The sequence below is a fragment of the Sus scrofa genome, chromosome 4, assembly GCF_054392235.1.
Source record: "Sus scrofa isolate SSC_HxYL_T2T_F1_AM1 chromosome 4, Sscrofa_HxYL_maternal_Yorkshire_Landrace_v2.0, whole genome shotgun sequence".
Lineage (NCBI taxonomy): Eukaryota > Metazoa > Chordata > Mammalia > Artiodactyla > Suidae > Sus > Sus scrofa.
This window is the reverse complement of record NC_139386.1, coordinates 70,695,858-70,712,280: the sequence shown is the minus strand read 5'-3', so window position 1 is coordinate 70,712,280 and position 16,423 is coordinate 70,695,858. Positions and strand designations below refer to the sequence as shown.

The window sequence follows — 16,423 nt, the reverse complement described above, 5'->3', positions numbered from 1 at the left end:
AGTTTGAACATTTTTTGATGAGCTCTATCTCTTCTGATGGAGTGGTTTCACAGTTTCATCTAAACCCAGACTGTTTGAATGGGATGCTAATCTCACTACAGAGGTGAGGATGTAGAATCTCAGAAATCTGTTGTCATAAAAATACCTACAAGTCTTCTTTTCCTGAGGAAGAACCCTGGGCAGTCACACATACTGACAATCTTTGCTTCCCCTTTGGAGATGAATCTTGACCTGCAGGCCTTTAAACTCAGGTTTGGTTGATTTGGAGAACTGTGTTTGATAAACCTTTGTATAACCATAGCAACCCTCTCATGTTCCTTGACCCAGATGCCAGAGGAGCATGCTGTGTTGGATGCTTGCTTTTCTTCCTCTCACTTCCACATTGTAGTTTCAGCAAAAACATTTCCTTATAAACCTCCCTTAGTCAGGAAAGCAGAATCTACCTAAACTAATCTACCCTTGTATACAGGAGAAAACATGAAAGACTTTTCCTTAAAGTTTAGAAAAGCAAAAACACTGTGTTACAAAGGTTTCAGTAAACGTGTATTTCTGCTTGGAAGAAACATGTCTGATTTTAGCGTTTAGAGGTTCAAGGTCATGTTCCCAGTAGTATGTAGTTCACATTTCACAATTCAACACGATTAGAGGTTTCAGTGACTGTTTTTTAATCACTTAGGCTTCAAGGGGACAACCTGGCAGAAAGGACAGAAGAGACCTCACAAGTACTTCATTCTCCAGATGAAATAATCCCAGATTCTTTGGGTAAGTTTTAAATTCAATGATTTAATAGTGTGTTTAGTAGATTTTTAAAGATTTTTTTTTTTTAAAAAAAGAAATTAAACCAAGCCTCTGTTCCTGAAACCAAATCACCATAGCTGCTGTTCACACATCCACCTCTCTTTCAGGTTGTGTGTGTCAGGAGGTTTCAGGGCAAAGCAGAAAAGGAGGCAAGAAGCGTGGGTCCAGAGGAGCAGCCTCTTAATGTCTGTGCCTGTTTAAGGTACTCACAGGTCAACTGTATGTTGCCTGCTCCCCAAATTTTGTTACTAAATCCAGCGTAGTTGGGGACCTTACATTGCCTACTCTCATTCTCACATCATAGATCCCTTCAGTCATCTGATCAGAAATGTTGATATCATACTTGATTTCCCTTCCTCTCTCTCAGCCCCATGTTAAATCAGTCTCAAATTATGTCACTGTCACCAACCCAGCCTCCTCTTCATTTTCCCTGAGATCTCCTCATCTAGCCTTCATCCTCTTTCCCTGTATAGTGGAACAGCTCTGCAAATAGATTCTCCTTATACTGTCTCAACCCTTTGGGTTCATTATCTTCCTAAAAATGAAGCTGCTATTTCTTCCCCATTTTCTGTAGGACAAAATTCAAACTCCTTGGCTTAGCATATTATTCATGCCAGGGCACTTCAAAATATTTGCTGAGGAAATGAATAAGTATATGCAGTGCTGCTGCAATGGCATCTAAGGTCTGTCACTGCTCCATCACTCAGTGCTCTAGCAGGAAATACTCACTACCTCCATTGGAATAATTAGAAAAGAAACCATAGGAGACTATTGTCCTTACATCTGGGTAGAGAAGGACATCTTAAATAAGATGTAGCAATTCCTAAATATTAAAAAATTAAAAAAATTAACTACCCAGTGTTAAAGAATTCTTGTTATCAGAAGATGCCAGAGGAGTTCCCATCGTGGCTCAGTGATTAGCAAATCAGACTAGGAACCATGAGGTTGAGGGTTCGATCCCTGGCCTTGCTCAATGGGTTAAGGATTCACCATTGCTGTGGGCTGTGGTGTAGGTCGCAGACTCGACTTGGATTCTGAGTTGCTGTGGCTGTGGTGTAGGCTGGCGGCTACAGCTCCGATTAGACCCCTAGCCTGGGAACCACCACATACCATGGGTGTGGCCCGAGAAAAAGACAAAGACCAAAAAAAAAAAAAAAAAAAAAAAAGCCAGAAACAAAGTGAGTTGATAAGCTACAAAATAGAAAAAGGTGTTTAATTATATTATCACTAATCAGAAATTAATATTCAGAATACATAAAGTACATGTATAATTTAATAAAGAAAGGATCAGCAAACCAAGAGAGAAATATGCAACAGAAATGAATAGACATTTCACAGAAGACGAAACACAAGTGGCCAATGAATGTTTGAGAAATGTTTAACTACTCTAGTAATCAAGGAAAAACAAGTTAAGGTCACTGAGAGATGCTGTTTTACAACTTTTTATTTAACATTAATTAAGAAATCTGGTAAAACCAAGTGTTGGTAAAAATAGAGATGAAAAAAAACTCATACACTACATGTAGAGCATAAACAAGTTTGGAAATAGTTTTCTGTTATCCTAAAATCTTGAGTAAAGCCCAGAAATGCCACTTTAGGGAAAAATATTACAGAGAAATAAGTCTCATGTACCCTGAAATGTGAGCAAACTGTGTTAACATACTGGTGGACGGGAAAATGGATAAAATGTAAAATTGGCACATTATAGAAAGTGAATGCATTTCAGCTCCACACAATAGTATGGATGAAATCAGTGGTGTGTGCTCATAAATGTTAACAACTGTTTCTTTGAAAAAGAAAGCCATGATTTGTAGAGATCGAAGGTTTCCATAATATAAATATAGTATAATATAAATGCTGATTTCCAGTAACTGATCTGAAATGGCAGTTGGGTCTTGCAATCTGGAATAAGCAGGTTGTGGCTCACAACTGAATGAGTCTCAAAAGCATAATATTTGTAAAAACATTTTATAAGAATACATATCTCAAAAATAAAATTTCTCTTTATTAAAAAAACATAATGCTTATTGAACAAAAGAAGTCATAGAATGCCATTGTTGTAAAGCTCAAAACTAGAAAGTCTGTGGAGTGCCTGTTGTGGCTCAGCATTTAACAAACCTGACTAGGATCCATGAGGATGTGAGTTCGATCCCTGGCCTCGCTCAGTGGGTTAAGGATCTGGCATTGCTGCGAGCTGTGATGTAGGTCACAGACATGGGTCAGATCCCACATTGATATGGCTGTGGTGTAGGCTGGCAGCTACAGCTCAGATTCAGCCCCTAGCCTGGGAACCTGCATATGCCCCAGGTGCGGCCCTAAAAAGGCAGACAAAAAAACCTAGCAAATCTAAATAATATATTCTTTGGGAAACATACATAAGTGATACATTTATAATGAAAGAAGGGAATGAGAGACTCAAAATGATAGTTATCCTCAGGGGACAGGGGAAGCAAGGAGATGGGATGAGGAAGGAGCTCACAGGTGCATGAAGGTTAATGGGAATGTTCTAATTCTTAGGTTAGTGGTGGTTTGGGGTGTCTATTTTATGATTTTTCTTTGTAACTTAAATGTCCTACTTATATATATTATTATTCAAACATACTTTGTCTTTTATATGTCAAATATTGAAAACAGTATAAATAAACATTAAAAAATAAAATGTTATGGGAATTTAAACCAATGCCAGTGTAGCACAATACTAAAAAAAAAGTAATAGTTGCCATACACTCAAATCTCTCCTTGTCCTGATGAGGTGACACACTTGTGGGGCAGACCTCTGACACTGACAGTGAAAGTTGAGCAATGTGTCACTAGCAACTGAGGGGCCCCAGGCTGGCCATTGGTTGACAGTCAGCCTGGCTTCTCCTCACTGGTTTTCCTGCATGTGTATCTTTACTTAAGCCACCCTGATTTGACTCATCATAAATTCCTTCCCCTTCCCTCTGGCCTATTCAGATCCTATGCTCTAAGGTGATGTAAAGTGTTCCTGAAGTCCAGCCCACGCCAGTGTTTTCTTTTTTAGCCCCTAGTTTTGAACGACTTCTTGTGTGTTTGTTCTTCTCCCATCAATTGGATTCTCTACTTCTTGAGGATTTCTTGTGTTCTCCACCATGCCCAGTATAAAACTAGATACAAAACAGGTATTAACTACTGGCTCATTATATAGTCTATCAAAACCACTCAAATCCAGCAGTCTGCATATAATGTATCCTTCCACAGTCAGATACTGTATCCTTCAACAATCACATTTACACAATAACAGTATTGCTGGGATTTACATTTTTTTTAGAAAATTAAACAAGGCATCAATAATCTGTTGATTATACTTATTTGCATTCACTGGGGAAAAGGTATTCTAGGGGTTGATTTGGAGCTACAGCTGCCAGCCTACACCACAGCCACAGTAAGATCCGAGCCTTTTCTGTGACCTACACTGAAGCTCACAGCAACACTGGATCCTTAATCCAGTGAGTAAGGCCACAGATCGAACTCACATCCTCGTGGATACTAGTAGGGTTTGTTATCACTGAGCCCCAATGGAAACTCCCTACTTTCTTGAATGCCAATATCCTGAATTCTTCACATTCAGATATTAGTAGACCTAATCAACTAATTCCAAAATATGTTATTCTGGTTCAGTACATTATTTTTTTTAATTGACTGTACCCACAGCATGCATGCTTAAGTTCCCAGGCCAGGGATTGAACCTATGCCACAGCGGTGACCAGAGCCATAGCAGTGACAATGCCAGATCCTTAACCACTAGGCCACCAGGGAACTCCTGATTCAGTACATTCTTATCAACTTAAGTTAGTCAAGTCACTAGATCCAAAAATGCTAATGTGACTTTTATGTTAACTGTGCATCCACATTGAGTTTGGCTCAGTAAACGTAAATATTTCTATGAGCAGGTGTAACTTGGTGCTTAGAAAAATCTCTTGTGACACAAACAGTGAAGTAAAAATAATGACAGGAAGACATCAGATGAAGTTAAACATCATGACAAACTCTGCATATCTCTAGGCTCCCACCACATACCTAGTCAACCACGGAGGCTGAGTTTCTAGTCTAAGCGCTGCCAGAGACTGTTACATTTTGACAAAATTACTTCATCTTGCTATGCTTCTGTTTCTTCTTCTCTAAAATGAGGAGATAAAATAAACGCTAACATCTGACAAATTTAGTGACTCATTTTCTCTTCCAAGTAATTAAAAAAGGCTCCATGAATTCATTGCTTATATTTTGAAAATCATTTATACTTAGAAGAAATTGCTCTGGAATAGACAGAGCAAAAAGGCTACAAATATACACTCTCCAATACTATGTAATAAACAATGTACTCAGAGCACTTAAAAAAATGTACTGTACCCTTCCAAGCGTTAAACACTAAGGTTTTATTTTCATGGTGCTTATTGTTCCTTCTACCTTGTTAAATTGATATCCTGTCAATCATCTGTCAATATGATTGTCTGTCAATAGATTGAACTATTTTGAGGGGACCTTTCACCTTGGCAACTTTTTTTTTTTTTTTTGGTCTTTTTAGGGCCATAAGCTAGGGTTCCCAAGCTAGGGGTCCAATCTGAGCTATAGCCGCTAGCCTACACCACAGCCACAGACACACCAGATCCAAGCCATGTCTGCAACCTACACCACAGCTCACGGCAATGCCAGATCCTTAACCCACTGAGCAAGGCCAGCGATGGAACCTGTATCTTCATAGATACTAGTCAGGTTCGTTTCTGCTGAGCCACAATGAGAACTCCTGAACTTACCAACTTTTAATAAGGTCAAATATGTAAATTTGCAAATATTCTGGCACACCTCACAGTTGTCCCTTTATGCTAAGCTGAAAGGACCTTACCATACTGTAGATCTCACTGGATATGGCACCAATAACCAGGAAGAATTTAACCAAAACAAGAACAGAAGAAAATGTGAAACCATAAAAAGTTACCAATACCTTCCCTTTACTAATGTTTATTTTTATTTAAAAAATTAATACTATAAAAGTGTTCAAGTAAGTTCCAATAAAGAAAGAGTCAGAAAATTATCCTGCTTAACTTGTTTTGACAGTACCTAGTTGAGTTCCTGGCATATAGTATTTTTTAATAAAAGAATATACAAATAAATGGATGAATGAACTGATTAATTCACCTATGCATAAGAAACCAAACAGAATGACAATACCTCTTTAAAACCACTGACTATTGGAGTTCCCATCATGGCGCAGTGGTTAACGAATCCAACTGGGAACCATGAGGTTGCAGGTTCGGTCCCTGCCCTTGCTCAGTGGGTTAACGATCCGGCGTTGCCGTGAGCTGTGGTGTAGGTTGCAGACGCGGCTCGGATCCCGCGTTGCTGTGGCTCTGTCGTAGGCCGGTGGCTACAGCTCCGATTCAACCCCTAGCCTGGGAACCTCCATATGCCACCGGAGCGGCCTAAGAAATAGCAAAAAGACAAAACAAACAAACAAACAAACCACTGACTACTCACTGAGAGGAACTTGAGAGCTACTTATTGTATAGTATTTCTAACCATAAAAGACCCAGCAAATCCACACAAGGGTGAGTTTACTTCTTCTGTATATGAAATAACTTCTTTATAACATAGAATAGAACATGTTAATATGACTTATTGTCAATAATCTACACGAATGGAAATTTCAACACACAAATAGAATAGAAAAAAAGACCAAGTGAATACTAAAATTAGAGTAATATTTGTTCACAGTCCTGCAGAACATAACTCAGTCACGGAAGACTTAAATTTTGCTAGTTTATACATTCTCATTAATAGAATCTATCTTTTGTCACATTTACAATAGGGTTTTGATAGATAGGGGGTTCAAGTTTCCCTCATCAATGGGTTACTGTTTTTAACTTGGTATAATTCTCATCATCTGTACTGATCTTTTTTTCTTCTTGAATGTAGAATTCTGAGTTATCAGAGATAGAAAGAGCTCCATGGTTTAAAAGCTATGATTATGTATTTGGGCTAAGCTTTCCATTGTCTGTCTATTCTTGAGTGGCCATTAAGGACTTGGATTTAAGGATTTAAGGCTCTGACTTTCTTCCCAGAGCACGTATTTTATGCAACAGAAAAAAATCTGTCTCCATATATATGTGGGTCTGAAGGAAAGTCTTCTTTAAGGATGCATATGGCTCTTTAAAATATCAGTTAATTTAAAAAATCAATTTTTAAAGTTTCCAGTGGTTTAGAATGCCTTCCTTTTAACTGATTTTTTTTAATTTAAATGGTGAGTTTTAAAACAAACTGTTTCTAGATGCTCCATATATATGTCTTTATTGAAGAATTCTTTTTAGCTTGTAGAAATCTTTGTTGTTATAGTCATTTAACTCAGCAAACATAGGGAAAGGCCATCATTTCATTCACATATATGAAAGTCACTCCTTCCCCAGTTATCATATGTTAAAGTGAATAATCACAATTTCAAGCTCAATACATTAAATGGAAAACCTACCACCATTTATTTATATGTACTCTTCTCCAAACTTTTCAAAACTTCTGTCCCACTTAAAAGAAAGAATCCAAATTTGTATTTAAATTGTGTAGCCCCCCAAAAAACACAAAAAAACCCAAAACAAAGAAAACAGTTGATAGATAAAACAAATATGAAATTACAGGATTAAAGACAGAAAGAGGACATTAACTTCCAACAATCAGCTAAATAATAGGCCAAAAGAAGGGTTGCTCTAAGGTGACTGCTGCTCTTGTGCACTCTGACTTCACTGTGTTTTTTTAAATTGGAAATAATGTTGTTCATACATTGTCTTCAAGCCAGGTGAATAGCATTTTATACTCTACTTTAAATCACAAACATTATGATTTTTCAGCAACCTATTCAATCACTTTAATATCCTTCTCATAATAAACCTATATATATCAGAAAGTTAGTAAAAGCAATATATGCCTCTAATTTTTCTGTTCTCTTTTTTGCAAATAGATTCTTTACCTGGGACTGAAGAAGCACTAATGGAGGAGGGTGAAGAATTTGAGAAAGCATCTAAACCAACAGGACCTGTAAGTATATTCACTTACATATCTTTTAATTTTTAAAATTAGTATATATCGCTACTAGGAACATCTAAAAGGAATAGAAAGGGATAGGAAATGATATGATTTAAATTAAAGAATATTTTAAAACATGCATCCAGATGCTTGCATCAGTAGGTGGCCAGCTTGATTACAGGTACACAGCAAAGCTGAACTGAGCTCTTGTAGCAACTGGGGGAAAAAGGTTTGAGTGAGTTGGGAAAAGCTAATTTCTGGTTTTGTTAACTGCTTGCTTGTGTACTTGAACATTCTAAAAGATGATGAGCTGTCATTTTAAACTTGAAAATGTTTATATATATCTCGATAGGAAAATAAATATTTTGCATATCCTGAACATTTACATATAACTTAAGCATGGTGTTATCAATTGTGAAGTCCTTGTGATATTTTGGTTACACTATCTCCCTTCTCTAGAGAATGTTGGGAGAAAAGCACTAAGTTTAAGATATTCAGTGCACTTTAATGTTAAAAGGTTAAACACAGAAAAACTGAAAACTGCACATAAATTCTAAATATAAATTTATAAAAGCTTCTGAGTTGCTATCTTGCATTATCCTAAACGTAATATTGAGAAAGCTTTTTCTCCCTGTGTCTTCACGTGGTCTTCCGGCTGTACTCTTCTGTGTCCTAATCTCCTCTCCTTATAAATACACCAGTCACTTTGGATTAGGATCCATCCTAATGATCTCATTTAACTTAATTACCTCCTTAAAAATCCTGTCTCCAAATACATTCGCATTCTGAAGTACTGAAGGTTAAGACTTCAACATACAATTGTGGGGCGGATGCAATTCAGTCTATAACAGTCTCTGATGAGATTACGTTATTTGGAACTCTTTTGAATCCTAGGATTTTTGGTTGAGGGCACCATGTTTCCAATAGATTTCATAATAAAATTGATTTTAAAATTCTGGATGAAATTAATGTATCTTTGTTCCTATGTTTCAACTTCACACTGATGTTTCCCTGACCTTATTTAAAATTGCTAATTTCCTTATTTTTTCTGTGTAGGCCTTTTCACCTTCTACTGTAGTGTGTGATTTACTTGTTTTATTTATTGTCAGTGTCTCTTCCCACATAATATAAGGTCTATGAGGACAAGAATTTCTCTGCATTTTTTTCGCTTCTGTATACTTAGAAGAGTGCCTATACATAGTAAGCACACAATACTTCTATGATGAATAAATGAAATTATTTAGCAATAATTTCTTACCATGAGATGAAAAAAATATTTTTACTTATTATGAAATGGTAGAGCCTGAGAAATAGGAAGAACCATGGCAACATCTAGTTAGCCCTTCCTTGTCCTTATTTCAGTATTCTCACCTGCTATCCCAACTTGCATCCAGTGCAAAGACATTGTTTTATAGGTAAGGAAATGGAAAGTCAGAGAATCTTAGTAACAGGACCAAGATCCCCAGGCTAAAACAGCAGTGAGGTCAGGAGTTGAACACTGGTCTGTTCCCCTTCTATTGCACATTCTTCATATTTCTAGTGCTTTCTTGTTTCTTTTATAGACAGATTATTTCCATTTGTTAGACATTCTCTGATATTTCTCACAACCTCTTGTAATCACTGGTCTTAGTTCCACTCCCAGGGTAATAGTCAGAGTCCAACCTTTCTTCTGCTTAACTGATCTCCAGAGAGTAGAAGCTGGTATATGTTCCTTCTGAGACTTTTTTTTTTCCATCCAAAACACAACCGTTCTTTCAAACAATTCTCATATTGTGTAGTTTGCAAAGCTTTCTCTGAACACATTTTTGTTTGTTAAGGCCCCTGTCAAGTGTAGGTTATGCCACAACCAAATGCAGGGTTTCAAATAATGTCCCACATCAGAGAGTATAATGGGGTATGTAATTGATACCAATACATTTTTGGATTGAAACCTGGGTCTGTGTTAACTTTTTTTGTTTGTTTTTGTCTTTTGTCTTTATAGGGCCGCACCCACGGAATATGGAGGTTCCCAGGCTAAGGGTCTAATAGGAGCTGTAGCTGCCGGCGTACACCACAGCAACAGCAACGCAGGATCCTTAACCCACTGAGTGAGGTCAGGGATCAGACCTGCAACCTCATGGTTCCTAGTTGGATTCATTTCTGCTGCGCCATGACAGGAACTCCTGTGTTAACTTTTTTAAAGAAACTTTCTGACATTTATAAACTTTAATATGCCTTCATAACCTCATGATGATAAAAGCATGTCATCCTTCAGTTTGGGATAATCTGTCAGTCATCACTTTTTTTCAGAGATTTGTTTTATCATCTGCAGGTTCCACCGAAACGCACATATCTTCCTTGTATCTCAAAGCATACCATTAGCTTCTTTTTCTAATAATTTTCTGAAATCAAGATTTATCCTGTCCATAGTATTTGGCTTACTTAATGATACCTAATAACTCAAAGAGGAAAAAAAAAAAAGAAATTAACTTTTTTGGTCAAACTTACGAATAATTTCAAACTGCCCTTAGAAATTTTTGCTTTCTTTTTATAGTGCTCCCATAGTGTTTTCCTGATGCAGATATCTGTTCTAAGCTAATTTTATTAGTTTCCACTTATCATATTCGCTAGATTTTGAATTCTTAAAAAGTCTGTGATTCCATTTAAAGTCAAATTTAAATTTAAGCATTTAATTTTTAGGGGACATGTGTGGAATATAAACAACAAATGGAGGAACAAGTTGACATCAGAACCTTGAACATAGTTTTCTAGATCGTAGCAGCTTTCATCATGAACAAAACATGGATTGAAAAAATTATGTCAGCTTGATGGTATTTTTGATACAAATTGCCTAAATAAGATTTCTTAGGATTGTACTTTTGGTAAATCCAGAAGAAAAATGTGATTTTATCTAAATATTAATGGAGAATTGGAACAAAACAGAACTTTTTTCCCCTTTATTACAGTAAGAAATACAAAATACTTCAAAGCAAATTTTGAGTCATATCCTGCAAAAATATAAACATGCCACAAATGTTGAAAACCATTTAGAGTAGTTTCAACACATGCTGTCTCTATTTGCTAACTTTCCATGTTGGGTATTGGATATTAATAAGTGGGTAACAGACTCTTGGAAATTTTTTTCCCCAGTGGCTTAACCTGTGTTTAAAATATTTTGTGAGTATTTGAGTGAGGTAAAAGCAACATTTAGATTTACGTTTTTATCCTCCCCCAAATAAGCAAATCATTCTTTTGGAATTTCCTTCTCCCTTTCCTTCTTCTGTGTTCTGGAATGTCTTAGCATTCCTACATCTTGTGAAGATTAAACCTGGATTTGTCGGATAAATCTGTTCATTAAAAATGAAACAACAAAAAGGAAGTCTTAGGAAGAAAATACCGAGCAGCAGATATTGATTATGACCTTTTAGTTCAGAAATACAGTACATAAACTTTTTTTAGATCAGTGATCCATAAAGACTTACTATCAATGATTTTTTAATTTCACACTTCCTATGGTTTCTTAACCTTCAAAATTCTATTTTGTTTTGAAAGTATTAAACAAGCATGTGAGTATAATGGGAAGATGGAAAGATAAGAAAGACATTTAGGGAGTTACCATTGTGGTTCAGTGGTTAATGAATCTGACTAGGAACTATGAGGTTGCGGGTTCGATCCCTGGCCTTGCTCAATGGGTTAAGGATCCGGTGTTGCTGTGGCTGTGGTGTAGGCTGGCAGCTACAGCTCTGATTAGACCCCTAGCCTGGGAACCTCCATATGCTGTAGGAGTGGCCCTAGAAATGGCAAAAAGCCAAAAAGCCAAAAAGCCAAAAAAAAAAAAAAAAAGACAATTAGCATTCAATATCTTACTGGCTGCTTCTCTTTTTCCTTCGTAAATTGCATACTTATTTTATTCCTTGGTCAATACTGACCAGCCTATCATAAAGTGGCTCTGTAAGACTTAATATGACAGATCATCATTTCTTAAAGTAGAAGAAAAATCAAAAGGACTCCTGTAGGGAAAGATTTCCTAAAATTCCTAGGAGTTATTAAAAATTATATTTTTAGTACATTTTTCTTCTGAAGAGTTTTATGTGTTTGAAGAGATATGTAAAACTAACTAGAATGATAGTAATAATAATTATATCACATATTGTTATAGCACCTTTTAATTGTTAGGCATTTCCACATACTTATTATTAGTCATCTCTGAATTTCACAAGTCCTACGGCTTATCACTTATCCCTTGACCACCCTGCTGTGACACACTCATATTTCCCGATGCCCAAACTCTCCTTCACAGAACTTATCAGGGCCCATAAATTACTAAGGCTCTGGAGTCACTATTAAATGCACATGTTACATAGAAAGAATACAGTTAGGCCATTATCAATAACCAATATTAAAGGTAGGGTTATTCATTAGATTAAGTTGATATAAAAAAAAGGTGAAGCTTGAGGGACGAAATCATAAAGCAGGTAGATTTTTATGAGAGGAAGTGATCATTAAGTTTGGAACATAAATGGCCACTAGTCTTGCTTGGGTCCTTAAAACTGAAGGAGTATGAGAAACCAGAGCAGCATGACAAGGGGATCTTAAAATTAGAAGGTACTCAGAAGGAAAGCAAGGAGGAAAATCATACAAGCCTCAGGAAAGATTCCTTTGGCACACTTGAGGTAAAAGTTAGACTCAGGTGACTGCAGAATCATATTAATAAAGTAAACATCTACTTGGCTGATTAGAGGTAAACTTTGATTACTTTTAACCTTGACTTGAGAATAGTAATCGTGCTTTCTTGATTAGTAAATAAACCATTTTGTTTATTGATGTCTAGAGACAAGTGGATGGTGCTTGCCTTCCTTCCTTCCTTCCTTCCTTCCTTCCTTCCTTCCTTCCTTCCTTCCTTCCTTTCTTCCTTCCTTCCTTCCTTCCTGTGTATGTCTTTCTTTTGTTCTTCAGTGATTCTTTCAATTTCTACTTACAAGTAGCAAGGTGTGGACTTGGTTGTCAGAAGTTGGAATTTCCCACACAAACCACATTTTCTCAAGATTTCATGAATATAAACTTAAAAAAGTAAATTGGGGTTAGATACAATACATTTTTGATAACAACAGTAATTGGAAGACATGAAGAGAAAGAAACATTTATGTGCATACTTCTAGTAACATGTGCAGCTGATGTACAAATTCTGAAGAGTTTTGATAGGAAGGACATAGTTTCTAAGTGAATTTCTTTTTATTGGATAGAATTGATTTTGTTTATTTTTAAAAATTATATTCAGCCAGTGAAGTGCATAGGTCAGCAATGTCCCTGTCTGACAGTTGATTAGTACAGTGGAACCCTCTTACAACACATACGGGGTGCTCTTGGTAATTAGGTTTGAAGAGGAATTCCACTATGCTCCCTCATCACATACTGCTGAGACTTAAGGAAGACTTATTAAGGAAATCATATGACTTTTGCAGTATGTAGGTTGCACAAATGCCTTGTATTTGTCTACTCTAGAAACTTGTGTACTACTTAGGAGCCAGATAGTGTGCGTCCTCTTGGAGATTCATTCCTTTTAGACAATTTATCCTTCCCCAGATTTTTACCTCTTCTCTCTAAGGCATGCCATAAAACGATCTATACATTTAAAAGATATAAAATTATCTATGTATAAAGTAAATAAGCTATAAGGATATATTGTACAGCACAGGAAATATGGTCAATATTTTATAACTTTAAATGGAATATAATCTGTAAAATGTTGAATCACTATATTGTACATCTGAAAGTAATATAATATTGTAAATCGACTGTACTTTAATAAGACGTAAAATTGTAAAATTATCACTTAGGCTTGACAAGTATAAAAACAATTGTATTCATATCTTTCCAATGTAAAATATGGGTATGAATTTTTAGTGGACTTTTAGGCTATTTCTTTAACAGTGACTTTTGATACTTCTACTTTCTACCTGTTTCTTGCTAACAGTGTTCCTCTCTACAAACAACCTTCCCTCATGAAAATTGTGTCTATTTCATTATTTTAACAACTTGACATTGTTAATGTTTTTAATGAAACATCTTCTAAATTCTTTTTCATACCCAGGTATGATTTTATGGTAAGTAAATTGTTGTACCTACTTTAGAGAGTTTGTAATTCTCTCTACATTGATTTAAATAGCCAATCAATGGAAGAAATGTTGAATGAATTGGTTAATGAATAAGTGGCAGCTTTTTCTTGCATTACATACCTAGCATGGAAAAATAGGAATACAGCCAGCATGTATGGGATTTAAGACTAAACATATTTCAGGTAGAACTCTTGAAAAATAAAGAAAAGAAATTAATATTCCTTTTCATCTCATGAAATAGAAGTCATAAATTATGGTGGATTTTGTCTTTTGAAATACAGTGTTGACAAATTGCCAGCAGCTAAGTGCAGTAATGAAATATCTTCTAAAAAATAGTAATTTGGGAGTTCCCATTGTGGTGCAGTGGAAACGAATCCGATTAGGAACCATAAGGTTGCAGGTTCAATCCCTAGCCTTGCTCAGAGGGTTAAGGATCTGGCTTTGCCGTGAGCCTGGTGTAGGTCACAGAGGCAGCTTGGATCTGGTGTTGCTGTGGCTTTGGCATAGGTCGGCAGCAACAGCTCTGATTTGACCCTAGCCTGGGAACTTCCATATGCTGTGGGTGCGGCCCTAAAAGGACAAAAGACAAAAAAAAAAAAAAAAAAAAAAAAGAATAGTACTTTGTATACATTTTGCTCCACCCTCAAGATTTTTTGCCATTTCATTTTCCTTCTAGCCTGAAGAATTTTGCTTAGCTTCTATCATTCACTGATCTAGGAGGCCAATAAACTACTTAAAACCAAATACTATATTAGGCAAGTTATCTAACCACATTTTAGAATCTCCTGGGACTTTTTTCCTTTTGACATTTCAGGTCTGTTGATTTCTAACACTCTGAGGGTGGAAATATTTGCCAAAACTCATGCAAATATTATTTTTTAAAACTTCTGTGAATTTTTAAAATGTAACTTCTGAAGGTCACATTTGCACTGGAAAAAAAAATGGCCTGAGATTTTAAAGTATGATACAATGAGTGGTAAAACATCGATTGTAGTTTTTGTAATTAATCATTCTCTTTCCATAATTTCACTGCTTCTCCATTAGTAAAATTATGAAATTATTTATTAAAATTAGTTAAAATCTGCATTTTATTTTAAAGATCATTGGGGAAGGGGGAGTGGCCTAATGTGCACTGATGTGGAACTAGTGCGATTGATTTCTAAGCAAATAATGCCCAAGAAGATGTACAATAACTACCTATTAATGTCCTGAGATCTCAACTCATGACGAGCCCATTGATTCTTATAAACATGATGAGCAACGAAGAAAATGTATTTTGACATTTGCAGTATTTTGAAGTTATTACTAATTCTTTATTAAAATGACTGCCAGCTACTGCAAATTTCATTTGAGTGGTATATAAATATACTGAAGCAGAAGAAAAGCACTACAGATGTTTGTGTAGTGAGGTTAAAAACTTTATTTATACTCTGATTATCAGCTGTGCAGGGTATCTGCTGAAATGGCCTCTTTGTGTGAAGCCCATGGAATTACCATTCCATTCTTTAGTAGAGATGGAAAAACATTAAGATCCCCATAAAAAGGTTTTCCCTTACACGTTCATCTTCTTCTTTAGCTATAAAAACTGCATAGATTACATAAAAATGATTGGATACCAAGGGCTTTTCTAGAGAAGTTTAAACCTTTGTGAACTTCCTTGCCCTCTCAACACATTAATCTAATCAAGATCATTTTTTAGCCTATTAGAAAAAGTGGTCTCACATAAAGTCTGAGTCTCAGGAGTGTGCTGACTCAAACCAAAAAAATATTACATATCCCTGCTATTCTGTTGACCTAACTTGATGTATATTAGAAGAGCATTAGGTAAAAACGTTATTTTAAAAACTATGTTTGAAAGGCTGTTGACTTTTGGGTCATATTGAATGTTCATCCTTTTTAAGATATTGAATTCTTTTTTTCCCTCTTTTCCACACGTCATAGATTTTAAGAGATTTTCAAAAGTTAATAAAGTGTCAACATCCATATCAACATTAGGTTGCAAAATATTTGAAAACTGCAATTAGGTATAACTTCCCATTATCTATGTTACAGTTTTCTTTATTCAAATTTGTTTATTTTTAAATTATAAATATCATAGTAAAATTTTTGGAAATTTCAGTAGTGAATATAATTTAAAATCCAAAAATTGTAACATAAAAGATGAATTTTCACATTTTGTTTTATTGTTCCAGTATTTTAAAAAATGTTTATCTGTATGTCATGTAATTTAAACTTTGGGGAATAGTCCACTAGCAACTTTACATTCTTCTTTTCTTTACATAATGTCAATAGTCTGACATAGAACTCTTTATAAACCTAATTTTAACACCCACATATTTTTGCAGCCTTATCTGTTTTAGTATCTATCAGACCAAATGTCACCTTATCTTTATAAAGTTGAAGGCTTTAATTTTAGTGGCAAACCATATTACAGGGTTTTTTAATTTGGTTGGTTTGGTTTTTTTTGGCTGTGCCAATGGCCTGTGGAAGTTCCCAGGTCA

The 16,423-nt window shown here is 35.7% G+C and overlaps 1 protein-coding gene across 49 annotated transcripts in view; it reads left to right on the top strand.

The window, feature by feature from the left end:
- C4H8orf34 (chromosome 4 C8orf34 homolog) overlaps positions 1 to 16,423 on the top strand; it is a 470,609-nt gene that overhangs the window by 260,435 nt on the left and 193,751 nt on the right. For 48 of the 49 annotated variants that reach the window (XM_085022191.1, XM_085022168.1, XM_085022172.1 and 45 more), the window contains 2 exons: positions 677 to 762; positions 7,763 to 7,839. In XM_085022191.1, coding sequence (XP_084878317.1) covers positions 677 to 762; positions 7,763 to 7,839 — 163 coding nt within the window. Of the gene's footprint in view, positions 1 to 676; positions 763 to 7,762; positions 10,292 to 16,423 lie in introns of those variants that run through there. The other variant, XM_085022212.1, reaches the window with a different exon arrangement.